This window comes from Aethina tumida, chromosome 2, assembly GCF_024364675.1.
Source record: "Aethina tumida isolate Nest 87 chromosome 2, icAetTumi1.1, whole genome shotgun sequence".
NCBI classification, from domain to species: domain Eukaryota; kingdom Metazoa; phylum Arthropoda; class Insecta; order Coleoptera; family Nitidulidae; genus Aethina; species Aethina tumida.
In genome coordinates, this window is record NC_065436.1 from 18,855,094 (window position 1) to 18,880,760 (window position 25,667).

The 25,667-nt window shown below is 27.4% G+C and overlaps 1 protein-coding gene across 1 annotated transcript in view; it reads right to left on the reverse strand.

The window, feature by feature from the left end:
- LOC109605562 (glutamate receptor ionotropic, NMDA 2B) overlaps positions 1–25,667 on the reverse strand; it is a 139,920-nt gene that overhangs the window by 110,808 nt on the left and 3,445 nt on the right. Inside the window, exons 2-3 of the mRNA XM_049963011.1 lie at positions 16,805–17,148; positions 6,448–6,621 (exon numbers count right to left, since the gene is read on the reverse strand). Of these exons, the coding sequence (XP_049818968.1) occupies positions 6,448–6,621; positions 16,805–17,066 (436 nt within the window). The 5' untranslated portion in view covers positions 17,067–17,148. The remainder of the gene's footprint in view (positions 1–6,447; positions 6,622–16,804; positions 17,149–25,667) is intronic.

Sequence of the window (25,667 nt, forward strand, 5' to 3'; positions counted from 1 at the left end):
AGTTAAATTTACTCCAACTTAAGCCAAACTTCATTAAAACTTAGTAATTTGAAGTCTTGCTTTAATTACTTGGTTATTTAAAACCTGAAGTTTTGATGGTTAAAATATAAAAAATAGACAAATATTGACTCTTTATGTCAAAGGTTGAAACCACCTTTTGGAACTCGTTAAATAAAATAAAAATTGTTTTAGACTTTTAATTGGAAATACATTTTAGTCGTACATGAAGTTTTCTACTGTATAAAGTTATCTTATAAACGTTAACTAAGTGACGTTCCTAGATTATTTCGTCAAAACTAATCGAATTGGGACATAGAAACTTGTAACATAAGTTGCAAATTAAATTACCAGAGACAAAAGTAAAACTAAATAGATTTTAGCAACTTGTAACAGCACAAGACATCACTTATAATAAATTTCATCATTGTCGAGTTGTTTTAGTTCGTCTTAAAGCATAATGTAATTTCTAACATAAGAATTACTTCTGCCACATCCCGAGGCAACACCCGAAAGCATTCAGATAAGCAAATGTGTTTGTGCTTGGCTTTCGGCCAATTCAATCGACGGTAATGCTCAACGTGGGTATCTTATTATTTCAAGTGTAATCTCAGTTATTTGTGTGAATTTAACGTAGGTCATGATTTTATACAACTATATTGTGTTATAAACTTGTATTGTTTATTATTTTGTTTCACAAAAAGCGATGTCCAATTCTTGAGTGTGACTGTGGGCAAATGAAATTAATAACAGGTTGATTTTACACAAATTGTGTAGATGATGAAATTTAGATATTTATAATAGTTTGTAAACTTTCCACAATTTCAAACCGGCCAATAATTTAGGTAACTTTATATAGTAATTAACAACATGATTAATTTAGTAATAAAGTTATCTTACAGCTTGCTCATTTTTGCTAATTTAACTAAATTTGTTCGTAATTGGGTAGACAAAATAAATCACGGGGGAAAGTTTAAGGCAGGCTAATTATGATTTTATTTTATGTATCCAAACGTGTCAGGTGTTTTACTACAAACTAAATTCAATTTTCCTATTTTTAAAAATTGTCTTAAATATATTCCCAAAATAATAATAATAATTTGAAATATGTTATTAAGATCAAAAAACAAATTATCATTTATTTTCAAAAATTCCATTAAATCTAGATACGAGACTAAACACTGTTATGATATAAATGTCGCGACGGTTCAACAGGTGAATTTCCTCCCATTTATTTTCCAATCCCTGGAGGGCGCTACTGACACCTGCCTGTACGGGCTGCGGCTAGGTCCATTTTGCTATTTAATATTTAAATTGAACACCAAATAACCATTATGGAGACGTATTTACTTCTCTATTGATTTTATACAGGTTTACGTCAGACATATATAAATATAGTCCTGTCGATTACTTTAGTTTAATATGCGGGGTTGATCCTATTTCTGTAAAATATCTCTCATATAACGTTGATTAGTTGTTGAAACACGACCATCACCAATTTACAATTGATGAGATTATGGATAGACTTTGACAGTGCTGTAGCAGCTGTAGAAAGGACAAAGGGTTTCTGATTAATGGAGGTCCCGACGTGGAAATGTTATAATTCGTTTTTTACTCACATTTACCCTATATTTAGGCAAATAAATAATAGATATTACTTTTAAATCATATTAATAAAATTGCCAGTGAATAAATAATGAACATTCCAGCGTGAGGATGGTAATTAAAATGATAATTACCCATTTATTTCCAAGTAAGTTAGTGATCTAGTAACCAATTCAATTATTCTGAATCAATGTTTATTGTTTATTTTTTTCTAGTCTTTCAATTTTACTATGAAAGTAGGAAACCGATATTATGTACCCATTGTAAATGGTTTAAAATTAAATTTAGTTTTTGTGGATGTCTAATGGGGGAAAATAATAAAAATCTACTTTTGTTGTGCTTTAAAAAGAAAAATGCGAGAAAGAATATATTGCTAAAAAGATGCGAAGAATTTTGTTATATTTTTAGTACCAATGCAGTGTAATTGATTTGGTTATGTTCATCAGTATGTACTTAAAAAAATAAACAATACAATAAGTCAATAAATAAACTTTGGTTTAAAATTCTGTACATACACATTCATTTCGGTTTATATGTAATGTATGTTTATGGTTATGATTAATAAATTCATAATTACGTATATGATTAAAAAAAATCCGTTTACACCGTCATAAATAAATAAAATACAACCTTTTTTATACCAGTTATGAACATTTGAAAAATTGATTTAGCTTTTGATATTTCTCTTTGACGAAAATATTCGTGAAATGTTTTCCACATAAATAAATTTAACAATTTTCAAAATACAAATAACAAATGACAAATATTTAGTTTTGTTTTAATTTAAAAAAAAGCTCTACCTAATTCGATGTTATATCCAATCGTTTATTTTAGTTTTACCACAATACAAATGTAAAAATATTTATCGCCCACAAAACTGACTGTTTAAAATTTGAAAAATAAAAATCTTTTTTTAATCGATGATTCGAATAGGACTAAAATAAATTTTGTGTTTTAGATATGTTGAACATGCAAAATGTAGGGTGTCCTAAAATTGTTGTGTCACAGAACTACAGTGTATTGTAGATGTCAAAATAAGTTGATTAGATCAATTTATATAAGTACCATAATGTACCATTTGTCTCTGAAAAGTTCCAAGTTTCAGTAATCAAAGAAACCCAAAAAAAGTCTGTAAGTTATTTTGTGTGTTAGATAAACGTAAAAAACTAACAGTAAAACTAACACTGTTATTACCTCATTTACTTCGGAATTGTTGTAGTTCGTAGTGTTTATAAAAGTTTTCAAGAGAGGACTTTTTGTGTGGCTTACCTTAATCGGATAAAAATTCATCAGCAATCATCCACCTTGAACTCATGCTGTCCCTTAGGGCCAATATTCTAAGACTACGGACTCATGGCTCTGTGGTAGCTCTGGGACTAGTATTATTAGTATAAATTACTAAATAAAATGAATTGCGACAAAAATAAAGTACATACTTGTTTGAGATACCTTAAAGATATGATATAAAGAAAATATAATAAAATCAATATCAAATATCAAATTTTATGAAAATATTTGAATACGTTATGGGAGTTTTTTTTACAGTCAGTATTTTTAGCTTATCCAACATACCCAAAAAACCAATAATAGAATAACTACTGTGCTATTAATATTGTAATCCGATATATTTAAATAGATATCAATGAAAAAAAAACGAAAACCAATATGTAAGTACAACAAAAAAATAAATTATCAACTGCATTAATTCGACTTGCATTGCGAGTTTATTTATCGGTGCGCTACACAACGGTCTGATGGTGTAAGCGAATTATGCGTGCCGCGAACACCCGTCACATGATTAAATTTAACAACCGTCGGCCGCGATAAGCTCTAATGATTTATATAAGCCATTGAAAATTTCGTATCATCCGATTAGGGTAGGTTCCGTTCTTACAATATATCAGTGTTTAAGGGTACAATGTCTGAGACGTTATTGAAATTTTGTTCGGAGAAAATTGACTATAATTAGGCCCCGTCTTTGAGCCTCCAGGATATTAGATACTGTTGGTTACGGGTAATGAGGTTCGGAAATTTCATACCTTTGAAGTGTTCGTTATTTTTCGGCGTGTTGAAACGTTTTCGTGTTTTATTTAAAAGTTATTTATTTAATCGGATTATGGATGCAATTAACCAAAATTGGTTGTTTTATTGGACACAATTTTATAATAAGCAAGTTAGTTTAATTTATTATTATTTTTTTTTTTTTTTCATTTTCTTTTTTGTGTTTGTAGGAAAAATCATTAATTTTTTTCTTGAATTAGGACAAAATAAACATGGAAACCCTCTCCCCCAATTTTTAATTTACATTTTAATGAATCATGAAAACTCTTTGCATGCAAAAAAGTTTCGTTTTGATAAAAATATTGCATCCTAGCAAATTCGTGGGAAAATTAAAAATCACACTTTTATATTTCTCACTCAAATAAATTAAGACTAAAATGTTAAATCCCAATACTGAACTTTTAATGTTAGTTTCCAGATATTTTTGTCTTTTTATTTCATTGTCATTTTTAATTCTGCTTTGGACTTTTAACATACAATAGTGGCCATAATTGTAGCAATTTATTAACATTAAAAAAATATATTATTTCATTTACAAATAATTGCAAAATAATTCCTTTTCAATCCAAAGTTCAATTCACATCAAATACAATCCAGAAGAAATGAGGCTGACTAATTTTAGTTTAAAAAGTGTAAGAAGAAAATTGGTAGATGCTGATTTGTTTGATACAAACATGGACCGTTTTATATATAAAGAAATATTAACTAACAATATAATATTATATATTGATGAAACAATGCCTCTACATTCAACACAGGTTTAAGATGGTCATAGATAGATTGGTTGTGGAAATAAAACATACATGTTTTGTCTTGTCCAGCCCACTTCCCAGATCTCAATCCTTTTAAAAACTTGAGGAAGTTCATGGGCAGACAAATAAGGAATACAATTTATACAAATTTAAAGTAAGGGGCCCTTATGGGGAAAATATAGATATTACTTATATTGACAAAATACAATAATAAAGTATAAAGTAAAATAAAACATGTTATATATATGCTCTGATATCAATATTTAATAAACATTACAAATAAAATATTCATAAAACCTCTCAATTATATATTAATAAATGGCTATCTAGTATATTTGTTATTCTATTTCACGATTTAGTAAATCACAAAAAATATATTTAATAGATGATCGTGTTGCTTAATTTTTTGCATTTTTTTTTTTAATTTTAGACTATATAAAAAGATAAGTAAACCATTATTTTAAGTATAATTTTAATTTATGTACCACGTCAAAGGGGTACTACCAGGAAGTCACAAACTAATATTTTATGTAAACTCAATTTTCAATTTTTACCTTTCACTCTATAATTTATTTTAAAAAATCATTAATTTTTTGTGTTTCTGAATTCAGTGACAAATTTATTTGATTTTTTGTATTATATTTATTTACACACCTGGACAAAAGTTTGGAAACCCTAAAGTTGAATTGTTTATTATACAAATAATTAAAAAAAAAAATGAATGATTTAATTAAAATTATTGTTTCAAAGTAATCAAAAACAAATGGAAGTATTAATATTTTGTTCATGGAATCGATCATGGTATTTTGGAGCTATTCATTCCATTTGAAGCCTTTTCAATTTTATTTTTCATTGTATGCTGCCGAATATTCCTTTCTAAATAATACCAAACATGTTCTGTAGAATTCAGATTCCGTAATTGTGAAGGCCATGGCAAAACCTGTACTTTTTCTTGTTCGAACCAGTATTTTATGTACTTTATAGCATGCTTGGGATAGTTGTCCTGTCGAAACAACCATCTTAGTGGCAAATTATCCTCTGCGAAAGCATGTGGTCCTTCAACATGTTTCCATAAACAAATCGATCAATTTTTTCAGTAATATGGTCAAATGGGTTAACGCCATCTCAACTGAAACAGCTCCACATTATAATATTGCCCCCTTAAAGTTTAACTGTAGATTGGCAAATAAGTCAAACTTACTTTAGTCGCTAAATAACACCAATCCCAACTTTTCATTGGAGCACGAAATATACTCTCTTACAAAACTAAGCCTGTTCTTTCTATTTTTCTTTGATATAAGGTGTTTCTTTGCAGGTTTCTTTGAAACAGTCTCATTTCCCGCAGTCTTCTTTGCACAATCTTAGCAGATAAATTTTCTATATTACCCTTATGCCTTGGTAAAAAAAATGGGTCCTTGTGTACTTATAATATTTTTTGTAATACTGAAATTAAGTGCAGTATATTCTGTGTGTTATTATTATTATTATTATTTTCTATTTTAATAAACATAGCGTTTATTTCAATATTATTTTTTTATTATTGCTTATTTGCTTTATTAAACAATTTTATTCTAGAGTTTCCAAACTTTTGTCCAGGAGTGTGTATACTAATATTATTTATTATACTATATATATGTATAGTGTTGTAAAACAGACTGCTTGTTTTAATTGTAAAGTCAATTATTTATAGAATTTCAATCAGTTACAGTGTCAATTTAAAATTAATGGAAGGCAGCGGATGTACTTGAATAATTCATTCAATCAATATTTACTTTAGCCTTACAATAATTGTAGTCTTTAATTATTTACCTATTATCGAATTGATTAAACATAGCATCGAAAAATCTGCAATACGATTTTCATCGATTTTCCCCGCCTCGCCGGCACAAACGGGATTAAAAGAGCGCATTTCATTAACCGGAAATCATTTCGAGACGAAAAGCTGCCGCCACCGGAAAACGGGCAGCGCGAAAAGTCGGTTTTGCATTTGCAGCCACACACTACAAAACAAATGAAAAAATGTTACGCTCACCTGTTGGACTCGGTGTCATTTCCTTCATGACGATGTGAACGTTGATGTCGTCGTACTTGAACGCTTTCAATTTCCTATGGACTGTCTTCTTTGCGAACGTTATGGCTTTCGTGTATTCGCGCACTTCGAACGATTTGTAAGGCACCACTATGCCCACGTCCAGCACCTTTAACCCTAAAACAACATCAAGGGACAATTAGCTCACTTATACCTTGAGGTTTATTAAATTACTTAAATAATATAGCTAATATAAATAGGGTAGTCATCCTAAATATACCAATTTTGGACCCAACCCTCTTGGATTTCGTTGAATGTTTCATGTTATGATAATCTACAAGTACGCCTATATGTTTTGTTCAAATTTATTTAAACGACAGGAAACAAATATGAACTTTTATTTGTCCTTCGCTCACATCATGGACGAACCTTTCGAATAAAAATAAAAAAATTTAGAGCATAAATAGCCATACGTAGAGCAACAAATTAAAAAACATAATCATTTTATTAAAAGAACAATTCTTTATAATTTAAATTAATTCTGTAATTAATAAATGTGTAAACATTTCGTTCCTCAATTTATATACGGATATTTTTACTTACGTAGTTTTTAAACAACATTTTATTTCGAATAGGATTCATAAGTAAAGCAATCAAATCCTATATTCAATACAATTGATTTTATAATTTATTTCTGTGCCCAATATCATTTCTTAAAGCTAAAAATGCCTACAAGTGTCCATACAAATACATACAAAAAAATACAACAAATTGTAAAAAAGTTCTAAAATGGTGAAAAACAGAGTAAAATTGCAGTAGATTTAATTTTAAACAAATTGAGCATTTCAAGGACGAATACTAAAAAGAGCTGGTCTCTATGGTAGAAAACCAACAAAGAAGCCCTTTATTTCTGCAAACTAAAAAGCAGCGAGACTATTATTTGCAAGAGAACACGTAAACTGGACAGATGATCAATGAAAAACTATTTTGAAAAGAAAGTCTGCTCCAATTATTCAAATCTGATAGTATTTCATAGGTGAGAGGACCAATTAATAAAATGTATAATAATGTAATAATATGGATATTTGCACATATACTTTTATCAAGACAAATGAGAATTTCTAAAGTTGCTCTACATATATATGAGCGATAGTGTATATATATATATATATATATATGTATACAGTCAAAGCTCCTTATTCGCGCTTCCTACACTCGCGTTTTCACTATTCGCGGATTAAAAAAATGCGACCCAATTTCTGTATTCGCAGTTAAAGATTTCTTTATTCACATCTAAAAAAGTAAAATATTAAAAGTAATTTATTTTATCCACTGTTAGAACCATTTTCAACAGGTACTATTTAATAAATTAAATTAATTAAATTTTTTTAACGAATCACTAAAGTAACCTTTAAAATACTATAAAAAATATGATTTTGATGTTTAATAAATGTTTAAACATCGTGAATGCGCAAACAAACTGTATAATTACAATTACATCCAAAAGGTAATAATTTTACGTTTTCAAATATTTTATCCTAATTCATTTGAATATTTTAATTCAGTTTTTTGTTTCGCATCCACCATTTTTACAACTGTTGTTAAAAATGGCGAATGCGCTACCAATCCAATAATTAGTTACTATTAAACAAATTCGAAGAATAAGTTGATTATATTAAAAGTAATTTATTTTATCCCCTGTTAGATCCATTTTTAACAGATACTATTTAATTTTTTCTTAATTAATCAGTAAAATAACCTTTAAAATACTATAAAAAATATGATTTTGATGTTTAATAAATTTTTACACATCGTCAATGCGCAAACATATTATATAATTATAAATACATCCAAAAGGCAATTAATTTTATGTTTTCAAATATCTTATCCTAATTCATTTGAATATTTTAATTAAGTTTTTTGTTTCGCATCCACCATTTTTACAACTATTGTTAAAAATGGCGAATGCGCAACCAATTCAATAATTAGTTACTATTAAACAAATTCTAAGAATAAGTTGATTATATTAAAAGTAATTTATTTTATCCACTGTTAGATCCATTTTTAACAGGAAGTATTTAAATTTTATTAATTAATTAGTGAAGTAACCTTTTAAATACTATAAAAAATATGATTTTGATGTTTATTAAATTTTTAAACATGTTGAATGCGCAAATATATTGTATAATTACAATTACATCCAAAAGACAATTAATTTTATGTTTTCAAATATCTTATCCTAACTCATTTGAATATTTTAATTCAGTTTTTTGTTTCGCATCCACCATTTTTACAACTGTTGTTAAAAATGGCGAATGCGCAACCAATCCAGTTATTAAACAAATTGTAAGAAATGAAAATGAGACAAAATCTTATTTTTAAGAGGCAAATTGCTAATGCTTCTACTGAATATCGATTTGAATTGAGAGAGTTTCTAAAAACTGTCAAGCAAGAAAAAATTACAAAATTCTTTAAACCATTGCCTAAGCCTGAAGATAATAATTAATCAGTATGGTTAATGCATAAGTAGTTCAAACAAATTATAACCATATTTTAACCTTGATTAAAAAAATAAATTTGATTTTTAATGTTTCCATAGAATTATAAATATTTTAGTTTAGTTAATTATAATTAAATTTAATAATAGTTTATATGTTAGTTCCCCTAGACAAGAATATAAAGAAAATGTTTATCTTCAACTTTTCTATACACATTTTAAAACCTGCAGATTTATCAAATATTCAAAATGTGAGTTTAGATTATGAAAATATAAATTTTTATCTATAGAACTGTTACTAATTTATTTATTATTTCACAAATGGTGAATTTGACAAGACAATTAATCGATGTATTGAAATAAACAAACGTTAATACTAAAATACACAGACGGATTTAAAATCAACTGCTGCGCTTAAAATAATTTGAGTAAAAGCAGCTTTTAGCTTATGAAATATTTTTCAACGTTTGTATGTTCAACAACCAGAATATATAATTTGCTTTGATTAATTGAAATTGTTCCATTTTATAATATAAATATTAAATTAGTGAATAATTAAAATTATATTCAGAGTACATTTCAATTTATTCATTTGTAAATAAATTATTTATTTAAAAAAGAGTGTACCATAGTTAGGTTTCAGATTTTTCATATATATTAATCAGTTTTTCCAATATTGAATTGAAATAAATTTATGATTTTTAGATGTCAGCACTGTATTGTTCTCCGGAAGTAATCTAGAAAACGAAACACTATAAAGTTTTTTGTCGTTTCTGTGAGCGTTCTATTTAAAGTCTTATTGTGGAACAAACAACTCCCAGAACACATTTACGGACTTCGACCAGTAAATTTAAAATTGGAATGAAAGTTTCTGAAGTGGGTATTTTTGGATTAGACGTTCTTGTTTCTTGATTACGTTAACTTTTTACTATGTTATATTAAAACCTTATCATTTTATATTTCACTTATTCTTATCATAAATAAGAATTTATTACTCTAAATTTTTATTTTTTATAATTTGTTAATTTTATGTTTCAAATTTTTTATACGTTTTTTAGTATTAATCTATTCAATTGTGCTAATTAAATTAATATGTAACGTCATTGAAATCAAAACACAAAATTAATTTCAAAATTGTAATTAAACAATAGGCATTAAATGCATATTAAAATTTATTTTGATTCATTGCAGAATTATTAATTATATTAATTGATAATTATGAATCACATAATTATTGTCATTTACTTTATTTATCCTCATTAGTTATGCTTTTAAAGGATTACAATTACCTTCATGAAAGCTCCCACAAAATGTTTTTCAGTCAGAAAAGACCTTATAATTATGTCACATGAAAGGAGATTGAATGTTATTGTTATAAGTTGGATTCCAATATCAAAAACAAATAAACCGCTCATGAATATTCAATTCAAAAAGCGCAAACTTTGTAAAGCGAATATTTTCAAATTAAAGTTTTAGTTTCTTGATGGCATTTGGTTTACTTTGTTTACTATTTGAATAGTTTTGTTACCAACTTTAACGAGTTTTTGCCGCTTGTTGTCAGTTGTATAATTTGAATGGAAAGTAATTAACTTTTTTTCGAATTATAAAATTAATTGCAGTAGCGAATTGTGTCAAAGTAACTACGAGTCACTGATTTTCCCTTCAATAATTTCATATAAACCAGTTCTTTGTTCTCAAACAAATGTGACTTAATTTAAATTAAAAATGTTTTTTATTTTTATATATGCTGCCTTTTTAAATAGCTTAAAAAACAGTGAATTTTGCCCAAAAGAATTTTATACCAACCCTACAAATGAGTCGTTTACACCGTATATATAAAAATTATAATTATGACACAGAAATGCAATAAAGTAAACCATTTAATTGTGATTTATTTAATTAGAACTTATAAGACCCGTAAGCCCAGTAGGCCAAAAACGATGTTCATATAACCAAATTCAGCTGTTAAATATTAAACTCCCTATCTCGCGGGAGCACACCCCGTATTCCAGCATTAAAAGGACACAGATATCGTTCCAGTTACTGAACTACAAGCGAATGCAAATATAACAAATTCATACTTCGGAAAATAAATACGAGGAAAACAAACATAGCAGATAATAATTATGTTTGGTAAGGTTTTATTTTAATACTTTGTATTTGTCCATGCACGCAATGTACGTAGGGGATGATTTTTTGTTTTATTCTTTACCGCGCAAAATTCCCGGCATAATAAAATTATTTTATTTGAATCAAACATCATTTTTTCCGCCTTTTAATAGTCCGTTAAATATTTGATGTTGAAACGTTTCGGATGGTTATGCAGCACGTTTGCAGGACCTTGAACTCGATGATGGATTTCACCCCATTTATTATTTTTAATGGAAAATATTCAAGTGAGTCAAAAATTTGCACAAAGCAAAATTACCTTGTTAATATATTCATAACTTTGATAAATTAACTTTCAATTGCTCCGTCGGCTGTGAATGTTCTTCAAATTACTGAAACTGGATCCTGAAATATGTACCTTTTTACCTGTTTTTTCGGTGCCTCTTTAATAATTTATTTCTTCTAAATATTCAAAACTGGGACATTTGGGGTAATTTAGCTGTTAGTTTTCAATTTTTAGGTGAGAAAATTTTCTTTAGATTTATCTTAGAAGGATTGTTGGAATATACGTATGTTATTGATTATTGATTTTCCTCTTCCAAATGTGGCCATATTTGCATGAGAATTGTATTTGGTTTTAAATATATTGGACATGGAAAATTCAAAATCTAATGTGTTATTTATATGCAAATCTCTTGGTTTCATGTTATTAGTATTTATAACATATATTTATATAGATTATAAATTTTTAAAATAATATAAAAAGAAGGAAACAACAATTAATAAATTTGACTTTTTGCATTAGTCAATTATTTGTTTGTTTTTAAAAAGGCATTTTTAACATATAATGAAGAAAAAGGACTATGAAATATTTTTTTTAATATATAATTTTGTTAATAGAAAAATATGTTATATGCAAATTATTTTCTTACCAAATTATATTTAATCTATCTATTATATCTATCTTTAACTACATGAAAAATTCAAATTAGATTTTAAGAAATTTTTCTTAATTATTTCCAAAACTTTGCTTAACTTAATAATTAACTAGAACCATTTCTTAATAATTCAGACTTAAAATAAAATCAAATCAAAGATGCACAATATAAAATAATTAGTACAGCGATTAAACTAGTAAGTATCAATAACTTAATAAATATGTAATAATAAATGATATTTTTAGAATACTCATTGTAATTTACTGAAGTTGTCTATAAAGTTTAGTACTGATTCAAAAGTTTGATTGGTAATTTGATCTTTAAGGTGTATGCGTTTCTTTTTCTCTTTTTTTGTAAAGAAAACTCGTAATTTTCCAATGAAAGTGAAAAAAAATTTTAGCATAAAATATATGAATATATATAATGGTTTTTATATACTTAAAGAAATATTTTAGAAGTATGAAAAATTTATTAAGACAGGCCAACGATTTTTGTTTCTGGAAACAAGAACTTTTTTAAAATACATTTATTATGAATGATATATTGAACTTCGTCGTGATAAGAGGCATAAATAAAGGAATAAAGATATCTTTTAAGGTTAAAAAAGAAACTTCATACCAAAAAATCTAATTAAACAGATATACCTGGAATTGTCCTTGATTCATCCGACTTATCTGGTTAATCCTCCCCTAGACCCACTTTACTTTCCCTCTACTTCAGCCTTACCCGAGTCATTATGTTATTGGGCTTTTGTGAATAAACTTATGCTATTATTGTGTGGCCTAGAACTGAAACACAGCATTTACAAGGAGGCGTAACGTTATCAGTTTTTGTTATGTAAGTGATGAGTACATTTTAAAAGAGCGTAAAAAATCTATATCTGACTTTGTTAAAAATGCTTATCCAGTTGAATGTTTAGAACAGAGGACTGTAGGAAAGAAATGGAGCCTAAAGTTTTGAGTACCAATGAATTGAACAGGAGGGCCAATGCTGTTATTTTTAAGTAATAAACATCTATGATTTTAATAAAAACAATAATCATAAATGGACATATTCTCCTTTCAACAACAAGTACCGACTTAATAACCATTCGATCATTTATCAATGTCTGTAAACTGGAAGAACGCAAATATCATTGTCCAATGAAGAAAACGAAACAATTTTGAAGCAGATTTAACAATTCTTCAATGTTTTAAACAGCAGAACTGATGAAGAAACTCATATAAAACCTGAACTTCTATTTGTATCCTGAATAAATGAAAATACTCTACTTTTGAAGTAATAAGTACTTTTTTAAGTAAATAAGTTACTCATTACCCACGGATAGTAGAAAATTCGTTGTCACCAAAACGACCGTTGATACTCGTAATGTTTATATTTATAAAATTCCAAAAGACATTATTAATAATTTTATTTAATGGCTCCTTTTTATTGTTTCTAAAAAATATCTTATCTTTGCTAATGGACTTTCTTGACATTAAAATGTTGTGTTTATAGTTGTTAATTAAATGTTGAGCAAAATTATTATCGCATCACAGCATTTGGTATTAGAAACTACTAAGCCACCGCAGTGGAAATTAATCAGCAACTGCCAACCGCCTCCATTTTAAATATAAATCTTGTCCGCCTGGCGAATCCCACAACGCGGCCAAGGACGTTAGCCAGCTATCGGGGTTGAAACCGTTTAAAGAACCCATTCCCGTCCGAAATTCGGAATCCATGTGTTGTCGCGCGACAGGAAATGATTTAAAAGGAACAAATACAAAATGCAAGTCACAGCTCGTCCACATTCGATGCCTCTAGTTAACGAATACGTTATTCGTGGCGTTTTTCAAATAATTTCGCCCTCTTAATTCCGGCATCGGTATGAAAGTCACGTACGGTTTTATATGTATTTTCAGCTTTAGTTGCAACATCAGCAGGAAACCTGTCAGGCGGAGAATGTAGTCGAAAAGTTGTGCAGTTTACATACATCGGAAACGTTGCCAATATACAGGAGTACATTGGCAATGTGCTACCAAACAGTGTCGCCGACTTATGAATAATTCAAGGTCCGGAAGATTTTAAATAAGAAGTTTTATGGTTTACATAATGGATGGAATTCATTTTCCACGAAATTTTCCCGTCGTTGCAACGTTATGAGCAGGACATTTGTGAGGAACGGCGAAAACAAACGGGATTTTATGATTTCGATCAAATATCAAATTTTATTAAACCATCGATCTTGCAAAATTAGTTATCCCAGAGATATCACAGTCATTTTTTAATATAGTGGCATAAACATCACATACACTAATGAACTCAAAGAATTTTTCTTCGTTCTTCGTTTAATAGGTTCCATTATTGAGTAGTAGTCATTTTATTCTATCACATTGAGCTTAAGAAACATTTTTATCATTTTACTTGAAATGTCAGTAATTGTATAAGTTATCGATTAAAAATGTGAAACTGAATATTCGAGTAACATTCAGCGACTAATTTAATCATCTAGTGACGAAAATTGATGGCCAGTTCTCTCGGGACATTAGCAAGTAATTATGATTCTAAAAACACAAATAAGTATATTGTTACTTAAGTGAATGAAGCCAAAGAGAAAAATTGAATATGTTTTACGGTTCAACATATTAAATATTCTTAAAAATATAATGTATGAATTTCATATTCCTAAAATTTAAAATTATAATCCCATCTAATTAATTAATATAAGCAATACTTACTGTTAACAATGTTCACTAACTGTTTTTGTAAATATATAATTGTTATTTCATTTGTTGTACACAACTACTCAATTCTACAAAGCTATTAACGACACAAGAAACTTCCAAGTGAATGTATAATTTTGTGAATTCATAGACAACAGACAGACAACTACGTCTGTGTTAGATTTGCATTTCATCAGAGCTTGTGATAACAATGACGCCATTGTGAAAGAGTCTATTATTGAATCTGAGAGAATCAAGGGATAAGAACGAGGTTAATGACACTCTTGTTATTCTGAATCCCGTTAAGAAATTATTAACATAATAATCCTAAAAATGAAAGAATACGATCCAGATATGGAACGATAAAAAATATCTGGATCGGGTAAAATGGGTACATTGCTCCTAGACTCGCCGTTGTCTTATTTTGTTCAGACGTGGCTTTATGGAAGTTGAATAGGACAAATAAGAAAAAAAATTAGGGGAATGTAAAATATGTCACAGAGGTGTGTTGTACGTGCAAGTAAATAGGTTTTGAATATCTTGGGACAAGAATATATTTACTATGCTAAGGAAAGAACATAAAGGTTCTGTTAGTCATATTTTTATAAAATGTACAATATATTCATCTCAAATAGAATAATAACATACGCCTATTTATTTTATGCATTTATTAAATTCTGCGTTTTGATTTAAAAATGTTTATTGAAGCTTTAAAAATCTCATTTATTTTACTCTAATATTAAAATTTCCGTTTGTACTAAAGACATTTTATATGTTATAGTTTAAATTTAAATACAAATAAAATATAAATATTAAACTCAAAATTACTGGACGAACAAATTCTTCTCTAATAAGCTCCTCCAAAATTTCAGACAAATATAATAATAAAAACGTTCAGAAGCTAAAAATATTCAAATATGGTAAATGTGAGTGTTGTAAAGCCTCCAGTTAACTGTTTATATACATAAATATACACAATATAGGCAAAACTTTTCAATATTTAATTGCAATTCATAATTTATATTCACTTTATAATTTGCAATTAATTCAATACGTGTTCTATAATAATATGCATAAATTATTTTTAATTATATGCAAAAATGAAAAAAAATTGAATATAAAATATTTAATTTTATAGTTTGATGCATTTTTATAAAAAATATGCTTATTTATTCCTATTATATTTTTATGCATCTCTACGCATGAGACACCTGCAATAAAATATTTAATTCAGGCACATATTTTTTATTAGATAAAATAAATGACAGAAAATACGAATAATTTTATGTTTAGAGAAATGTAATAAATGATTCTCTAGATACTTTAGATACTTTAGATTCTTAGATTTTTAGATTCTTTAGATTCTTTAAATTCTTTAGATTTTCTAGATTCTTTAGATTCTCTAGATACTTTATAAATTTTAGATTCTTAAATTCTTTAGATTCTTAGATTTTTAGGTTCTTTAGATTCTTTAGATTATTTACATTTTTTGAATTTTTTAGATTCTTTAGTTTCTTTAGATTCTTAATTAAATGACAGAAAATACGAATAATTTTATGTTTAGAGAAATGTAATAAATGATAATTTATTAAATTTATTAGTCAAATAATAATACATAATTGTCAATTACAAGTTTGAATTATTTAAAATGAAACATGGCTATATACATAATTGTAACCCCACAAACTATTCAAATATTGGCGAATGCGGTCAAAATTAATTGTATCGTGTATGTTATACAAACAGTTTCACACCAAACTCCATTTAGTTAATTAGGTAGGTTGCTCTCTTTGACCTTAGTAAAAAGAATAGCTTCCTGAACTGCCGACACATTTCGACGTTCTAAACTTTAACATGTCTACTACGAAAACGAATACTTTTCCTTCAAGTTTCATGGTTTGGGCAAACGATAAACTTGATATATGACCATTATAAAATGTTTTTATTGTCGGCATATAATTCTATTACCTTCTTATCCCCTTTTGACGCACTAATAGAAAGTTATGACACACTCGCATCCTTATAAAGGAGCAGGAAACATTCGGAGTTAATTGCCTCAGTATACACGGTAGAATGTGAATATAATTTGGTACATAAATATTGAAAAAACTTACCATTATTTGATGTAGGTACGGTCGGTGGATTAATGTGGTCCTCTTCCGGTTGAATTGTAGTAGTGGTTAAACGTGAGCCTCTGGTACCGCCGATTTTAAGACCGTTGCCTCTGGTTGAAGATATATTTTTTTGTCCTTGGCCGATTTTTAATCCGCTACCCCTCTGCACCTCCTTCCAGGCGGGGCCGCCACTTACTACCACCACGATCAGGATATTAAGGATAATCACCAGAACGTTCATCATTGACGATGCTCTAATCATTTAGATCTACGGGTCTATGCAGAGATACACATTATACTGAAGATTTGATGAATCAAGGAAGTTTGTGTGCTGCTTTGTATATCTGGAAAACAATAACAAACAATTAAATAAACGAAATTGTTACAAACACAATGGTTTTATTTATATTTTGTACAAAATATATTTATTTTATAATTCTAGTTTCATTAATTTTAAGCTTATTATAAAATTTTAGAGATATTGTCACTATAAAATGAAACCACGTGAACTAACCGGAAAATTGCTCTTTTGTTCTGTTTGACCAGTAACGGCAAATTAGACCTTTCCGTCCCCTGCATGATGCATTTGGTGGAACAAAAGAGAATATCTATTGTTTAAATGCCATATTGTCCTAGTTCCAAATTTTATTTACTACTGCCTCATATCAATAACTTTTTTATCATCGAACTGACATGCTGATGTGATTTTATGCATTGGCAGGCTCCGTTATCACATAACAGCAGAAAATTATTTGCGATGTGTCGTCGATTTACTCCATTATTCAGTGATGTCGCTTATACATTTATTTTTTCACAAGTCAACATTTAAAATTACGTTAAATCAAATATTTTTAAATATAACAATAACTTGTTACCTGATATACCAATCAATATTTTTTCTGATATCAGCGACTTTTTAAATTAAAGTCCAATTTCAGTAATTTTTTTTTTTTTTCACATATTAATATAAAAAACTGAACAAGAATTTGTAAATATATCCAGTGTTGGCCAAATGTGGAACTATAACAATAAATTGGATATTTTAAATATATAAAATATCAAAAAAATTTAATTAAAGACGATACTGAAATATTAATAATAATAATAATGATAAAGTCCTTTTACAATTAAAGAGATTTTATACAATAAAAGAATATATAGTGGGACATACTCAAAAAATCTGTATTTTTTGTCCGATTTTTTTTTCAATTGTAAAACATGAAAATATGTACTTATAGACGAATGGTTATGTTTTATGCCCCAAAACCTAAAAGGTAATTTTTAGCCATAAAAATTGGAGAAATCATACTAGCAATTTAAATTAAACTAATTTATTCATTCATTTTCTAGTGCTAATATGATTTCTTCAATTTTCATTGCTTATAGGTTTTCTTTTTGGCCCAAAATATGTGACATTTTTTCTATGACATATTTTTATACTTTATAATTGAAAAAAGTTTGTTAAAATCGGACAAAAAATAATTTTATGGGCCACCCTGTAATATTTTTGATTAATTAAATAATAATAATAAATTTTGTGAGAAATTGATGACAAATTAATTCAAATAGTAAATATGTATAAATTAGTATGTAATTAGAGAGATATTGATAATTTTGGCCAGTGTAATCATACGTTAATTGCTATCGCCGACCGAAATGTCAAATTAGTGTCAATTTGAACTGGTGGTCCGTCAAATTAACATTTCAAATTACGAACAGCTCAGTCGGTTAGCAAAATATGATTATTGTTAGTGATATTAAAAGTCACGTTAATTAATTATAATAGAATTAACATTATTTGAACCACAATTATGCATATTCATAATGATGTGTTCATTATTTAATAATGACATAACAACTTTAATTAAAAAGTAATTCTAACTGTAATGGATGTATTAATGAAAGAATAATTAAAGAGGTAAATTGGAATTTCAGTTTAAATCACGTTCAGTTGGAAATTAAGTATACATATTTAATTTTAATGAATGCTTACCGACAAAAAATGTATTCTATATGCATTGAAATAGTTTCCCATTTATTTTTTATGCTTTTATTCAATATTATTATGATATTTTAATTGCATATGCATACGTCGTCATGTTTGACATATTTGAATATCCATTTAGTAATATTAATATCAATTTCAAATTTATTGAAATGTGCTTAAACATTATACGGGGATTTTGTTATTAATTTTTATCCAACATTATATGTTTTTTACGCCAAAATGCTGAAGACCTCGTTTTTCTTCGAAAACTTTTTATGGATAAGACGGGTTCAAAAGTCGATTTTATGGACAACATCACTTTGAACTAATGAGAACAAATATTGTTGAATCATAATGGTGCTCCAGTTCACTTTACAATTCCTATTGAAGAGCATTTAATTAAAACAGTTCTAAGGAGGTGGATAATTAGGAGGTGGGTTCGTATTATGGTCTCCAAGATAACTCGGATCAAAGCTCGATACCATTATTGAAATTTTCAGTACTTGTTGGGAACAAAATAGACTAACTTCACTGAAAATTTGAAGCAAATCGGAGATTCTAAAAAAAAGTTGCAGCCATCTAAAAATAGCAATTTTTGAAAAATCTATCGACTTTGAATGGAAATCGAGACAATTAACGAAAAAATGGGCATATATCAACAGAATACACCTCCACAATAAATATCAGCAGTTATTTAACCCCATACTTTGGAAGCTGTAGATGCAGTTATTTAACCCCATACTTTGGAAGCTGTAGATTTGAGAACATTTTCAAATGTACTAGAATTAGAACCAATCTTTGAGTTTGAATATTTTGCTCAAAGAGAAATGGAAGCAGAGTACTTGTTTTTTATGTTTTTATTAGATTGATTTTTTGAACAATCTTCCACGTCTCGGAAACCGTTTATGTAGAGATGCTGCTTTGGTCCATACAGTATTTTATATTTTTTTAACGCACTCTATATTTATATTTCATGCAGGACACGGCGGCGACGTTGAGAACCCTGCACAGATTCACGTGTCGAAATTACATAATACACGGCACTCAGTAGGTGCAGATGCAGACAAACAAATTCGGCGACGTGTCAAGCATAAAAGCTTGGCTCCCGCGTTGAGTTCGCCAGGCATAAATATGCATCGGTTAGGCGACGAGGAGACTGTTGGATGCATTCGTGGTTGGATGTCAACTCAATGAGGATATAATCAATATGGTTTGTGTTTATTCAGTGACAAAGGTGTGCATCAATTTCCGAAGGGTTTTTACACAGTCTGGAAATGTTGCCGCGGAAATCGAATTGTCTGTCCTGTGTGCTTTTGACTAGCAGGAAGAAAATTTGAATATGTAATTTATGCGATCGCGACGGAAGGATGGGGCTCATGTGTGCGGATATGCAGTAATTTACACTGTAAATGACATCAGTTGCAATTTAGGTAATTAACTCGATTAATTATATTGAATCTTTAATGCAATATGCGAAAATAATCAGTCATTGTTAATTGGACTGTTGCCGTTCATGTTGGACATTAATCTAACCAGATTAACGTATAATTCCCTAATTTAAAAATAGTTACATACAACTGATCACACTGGTCATGTTTGAAATAAATGTATAGACATCCCTTGTTTCCTTTTATTCGCATTAATTAACAGCAAACAACAATAATAACTTGTATTTATTCAGTTCTATGACTTTATACATCATAATTTCTATATATACATATATTAGGTCCTTATTTTGCATATTTTCGTTTTATTTATTTCGAATTTTTTAACTCTTTAACTTATAGGAAATATAACGCTCTACAAAAATTGTCTCTTATGATTTTTCGCTAATTATACTGCTTCGAAAGTTATTCGAAGTCAAAATTGAAGTTTTTTGGAATACATATATATTTACACCTGTGACCTATTTAATATACTTCAAAATAACAGTACAATTTGAAATATAAAATTAAATTTAAGTGTATTTTTATTAGGCCAAATTAATTTAAAATTTTTGTTTGAATATTTATTGAAAAAAAATTCTTTTTGAATAATCGTTTTAAAAGATAATTAAGTAAGTATTGTTTTGTAAAATATTAATAATATACGTTAAATTAAACCAAATATAAGTGAATAACATTCAATTTATTTACATTCAATTTGGACTACATTTTAAATTATGAAATTACATTTTAGTACATTAATTAATTTTTGCTGTGGCATATATAATTTATTTGCAGTTAATACATGGCAACATATTTTAAAAGTCAAAATTATATTTTAAAATGTAAATTTAATTTTTTAATTTATATTAATTAATCCAAAATAATTTTAACTTATTATAAAAAATATAATTTTTATCTTTTTGAGTTGTCAGCAAAACAAATTTTAAAATATAAAACTATAAACGTAAATTTAAATTTTATTTAATATATTTAGATAATATGCTTAAAGTATAATAAAGTAAGTGTTGTTTTTTACTACAATATTATATTAATACTGATGAGTCCTAAACTAAAATTAATTTCTAAACAAATATAATAAGGAATCTCAGTGTTCCTCAGTTCTTCAAATTCCTTTGTTAAAACTGAGAAACTATATTTTATATTTTATCAAGGTATGAATTATTTAATTATTCTATAATTTTATTTGCATTAAAAAATTATATTTTAAAATAAATTTATTCATTTGTATAAATTACTTCAAATAAATTTATATATGATAGAAAGAAGGAAGAAAGAAATTTTTTTAGACATATTTTGGTCTGATAAAAGTGAGTACAATAATTTTTCAAGGATTTTTGGTACACACTTTTTTTCAGCTGTAAGCATGAAAATATGTACTTTTGACAATTGAAAAACCATGAATTTTTAGATAATTCATTATTTCAGAAACAGTAAACTTTTTTATTTAAGAAATAACTTAATTGGATGAATTTTAAATATTTATTAATAAACTATTAGTAGTACAAAAGTAATTTTTTTAAATTTTTTAAAATTTGACCTCCGACATCTTCTAAACAATAAGAATTATGAAAAAATTGTTAGATACCCTAGTTCTATTTTTTGTGTTTTGTTTTACTTTTACAATTCTATTTACCCATAATTTTATTTTATGTTTTTTTTATATTAATAAAAATCCTGAATATTAAATAAAAACGCTCCACATTCAAACATTAATTAATCAAAACAAAAGTACTTAAGGGGAGACTGCCACTCAAATAAAATTCAGATTTCCCCGTTTTCATTAATGGTAAATATAATCAACCTAATAAGGGTATAAAACCTCGTTTTTTACGTTATTTATAGACTGTTAAATTTTTTTAATCGCCATCAATTACACTGATGAGGCGGGAATTTAATTCGAAAGACTTTTCGTATCCGTCTTTCACAAATTTAATTTTAAACTAATTGAAATGGCAACATACAAAATTTTCAATACCTTTAGACGTATAAATTTTTAATAGAAACAATATTTTTAGAAATACACTTGGAAAGGTACTTAATAAAATATTAACAAAATGCTCGTGTACGACAATGTCTTGATACTAAGATATTTATTAATATTATTTTAAAAAAATAAAGAGTCAATGGGAATTTTTAAAATTTAGAGATACATAAAAAAAATACATTTTAGGGTATACATTTTTAATGGAGGCAATATTTTTAGACCTTCGCTGGAGAAGCTGAAATGATTAATAACAACCATTTACGATGTCTTCATGGGATCAATATTTATTGCCCAAAATATATTTATTAGCATTATTTTCAAATATTAAAATGGTTCAAGAATGAAATCAATATGATTATAAATTTAATATTCACATTTCTAAATTTTGTAAAAAAATAATTCCAAATAAATTTTGTGTTTGTCTTTTAAGAATTATTAACAATGTCATAAAACATATAAGGGTAATTTTATTTAATTATTGATCTAAATCTATATATTATTTTAATTTAAATTATTTAAATATACACAAGAATTTTTTATTGTTTCATTATTAGTGTTAAATTATAAATCTAAACATGTAATGCTCTTCATTCAAAAGGATTTAATTAATCGGAATATAAATACTTGGAGAAGACAGCAACTCAAGAGAATTTCCCCCCTTTATTAATAGCAAATATAATCAACTTAATGAGGGCAAGTGTCTTTCCATTGTTTATAGGTTGTTAAAGTTGTTTATCAGCTATTATTGTAATTCCAACGATGAGTTGAGAATTTAATTCGAAAGGCTAGGTTTTGGTATTAAAATAATTTGTAAAATTTTATACATTTATTTTCTCTTAAAGCCTTTTTTTAGAATATATTCACAAACTAATAATATATATCAAAACATTCATTTAAATTGAATTAATATATACTTAAAGGAGACAGCAATACAAATAGAATTTTTAAACATTTTTACCTATCTATAAATGACAAATATAATCAACCTAGTCAAAGTCCAATTATTTATATGTAGCTAAAATAAAATTAACGAAATATTGAACCACTTCAGAGTAAATGGCAACATTTGAAATTCAGAGGAAACAGACAAAAATTCATTTTAGGTGAATACATTCTTAATGGAAGCAATATTTTTAGAAAATCGCTTGAGAAGCTGACTTTTGAGAAATAATAACGACACGTCCATTTACGATAACTTCATGGAAGAAGCAACTTTTATTGCCCACAAGTTATTTATTAACCTTAGTTTCGAACAGATCATGAATGGAAAGAATATGACTTAATTATTAATACATTAGTTTAGAATAAACCCAAAATTTGGTATTCAAATATTTTAAAGAAAATAATAAATAATAAATTCTGAAAGATAACTTTTAACAATTTAATAAATAATAATACAATTTACTAGATAATACTATAATTACTAATTACTAATTTATTTATTGAAATCTGTATATTAATTATATTTTACATTATAAATTATACATACGAATTTTTATTAGTGAAAAATTTATCGAAACATGTAATAAAGAAGTTTAGACGGATTTAATCAATCGAAAAATAAATACCTGGCGAAGACACCAACTCAATAGAATTTTCTCCATTTTTATTAATGGTATATTTAATCAACCTAATAAGTACTTTTCCATTGTTTATAGGTTGTTAAAGTTGTTTACCCGCCATTAATTACAATGATGAATCTTGAATTTAATACGAAAGACATTCTCCAAGCGTCTCCCCTAATAAACAGTTACAATAAATTTGACGTAATATTGAACTAGGTCAGAATAAATGGCAACGTTAGAAATTAGGGAGAAATAAACAAAAATACATTTTTAATTTAAGCAATATTGTTAGAAATTCGCTTTAAAAGCTAAAGTGACTTTGTGAAATAATAACGTCACGCCCATTTACGACAGTTCCATGGTCTTTATTTTATTGCCCAAAAGATTAAGATTATTTTCAAGTACTGAAAAGGATTATGAATGAAAAGAAAATGCCATAATAAATACACTGTTTTAAAAAAAATAAAAGTAAAAATATATCTAAATGGTATTATATATTTTTATCAATTTCAATTGATGCATATTTATTTTATTCCATTTTTTTTTCATTTTTATTTTAAGTTATAGAAATTCAAGATATTTTTAATTTAAAAACCAGATCATTTAATAAAAACACTTGACGTTCAAATGGAATTAATTGATGGAAATATAAGTACTTAGGGGGAGACAGCAACTCAAATAGAATTCGCATTTTTCCCATTTTCATTAATGGCAAATATAATCAAACTAATAAGTGCATTAAATCAGTTTTTTTTTTCATAATTTATATGTTTCTAAAGTTATTTGAACTAAATTCGAAAGATCGACGTTCCGAAAAGTTAAAATAAAATTGATGTGATACTGAAGTAGTTCAGAGTAAATGGCAACGTCTGAAATTCAGAGGAAACATATAAAAATGCATTTTAGGTGAATAAATTTTTAATGGAAGCAATATTTTTAGAATTCCGCTTTGAAAGCTAAAATGACTTTTGTGAAATATTAACGACACGCCCATGTACCCAGACAACATTTATTGTCCTAAGGATATTTATTGGCATTATTTTCAAATATTAAAATAGATCATGAAAGAAATATAAATAAATACGTTTAAGTTATTGTTACAATATACTGTATTCATATAATTTGTAAAATATAACACTAAAAAAGAATTCCCTTTTGACGGCAAAAGGATCTTTTGTGAAATTATTAACAATGAGCCCAAACATGTTCTCTGTCATTGCAATTCCTTTTGACCACAGCAAATTAATCATTCTGTTTGTCTACAAAGGCGGATAAAGCAAAACAACATTTTTTCCTCTTAGACTCTGAAAAACATGTAATTAATTTAATATGATGTGAAAAAATCGTGGAGCTTATAGAATTTTATTCCCAAATATTTAATTTAAAGACTTCTGTTTTCGTTTTTAAAAGTATTAAAATTTCCACCGGCCTCGGGTTCACACCCTCGGTCGACGCCTGCAGTAATCGCGTCTGATCTTCGTTAAATATTAAACAGCAAAAAAACCGCCAATCCTTCTTTGTTCTGGTGACTTTAATAATCCTCGAATCTGGCATAATACACGTATCCAGACGGGAAACGTTAGTCGATTTATCATAATAGGGGTTCACATGCACGAATTATTGTTTGGAGTGTGTGAAAGGTGGTAAATTGAGCGAAAACTGATTTAGCTTGGGGCGTTTGTTTGGTACGGTTCGATTCATATCAGTTCCACTAAAATGTTAAAGGTTTTTATTGTTATCCGAGTCGGAGTTTTAAAATCCGAGGGCTTTTTAACTGCAGAAATTGATCCGCGGAATTTCGTTCAATATGTAATCGGGATCCACTCTTTGTTCTGTGGTACAATAAAAATGAAATTTACAGAAATACTATATTCTATCG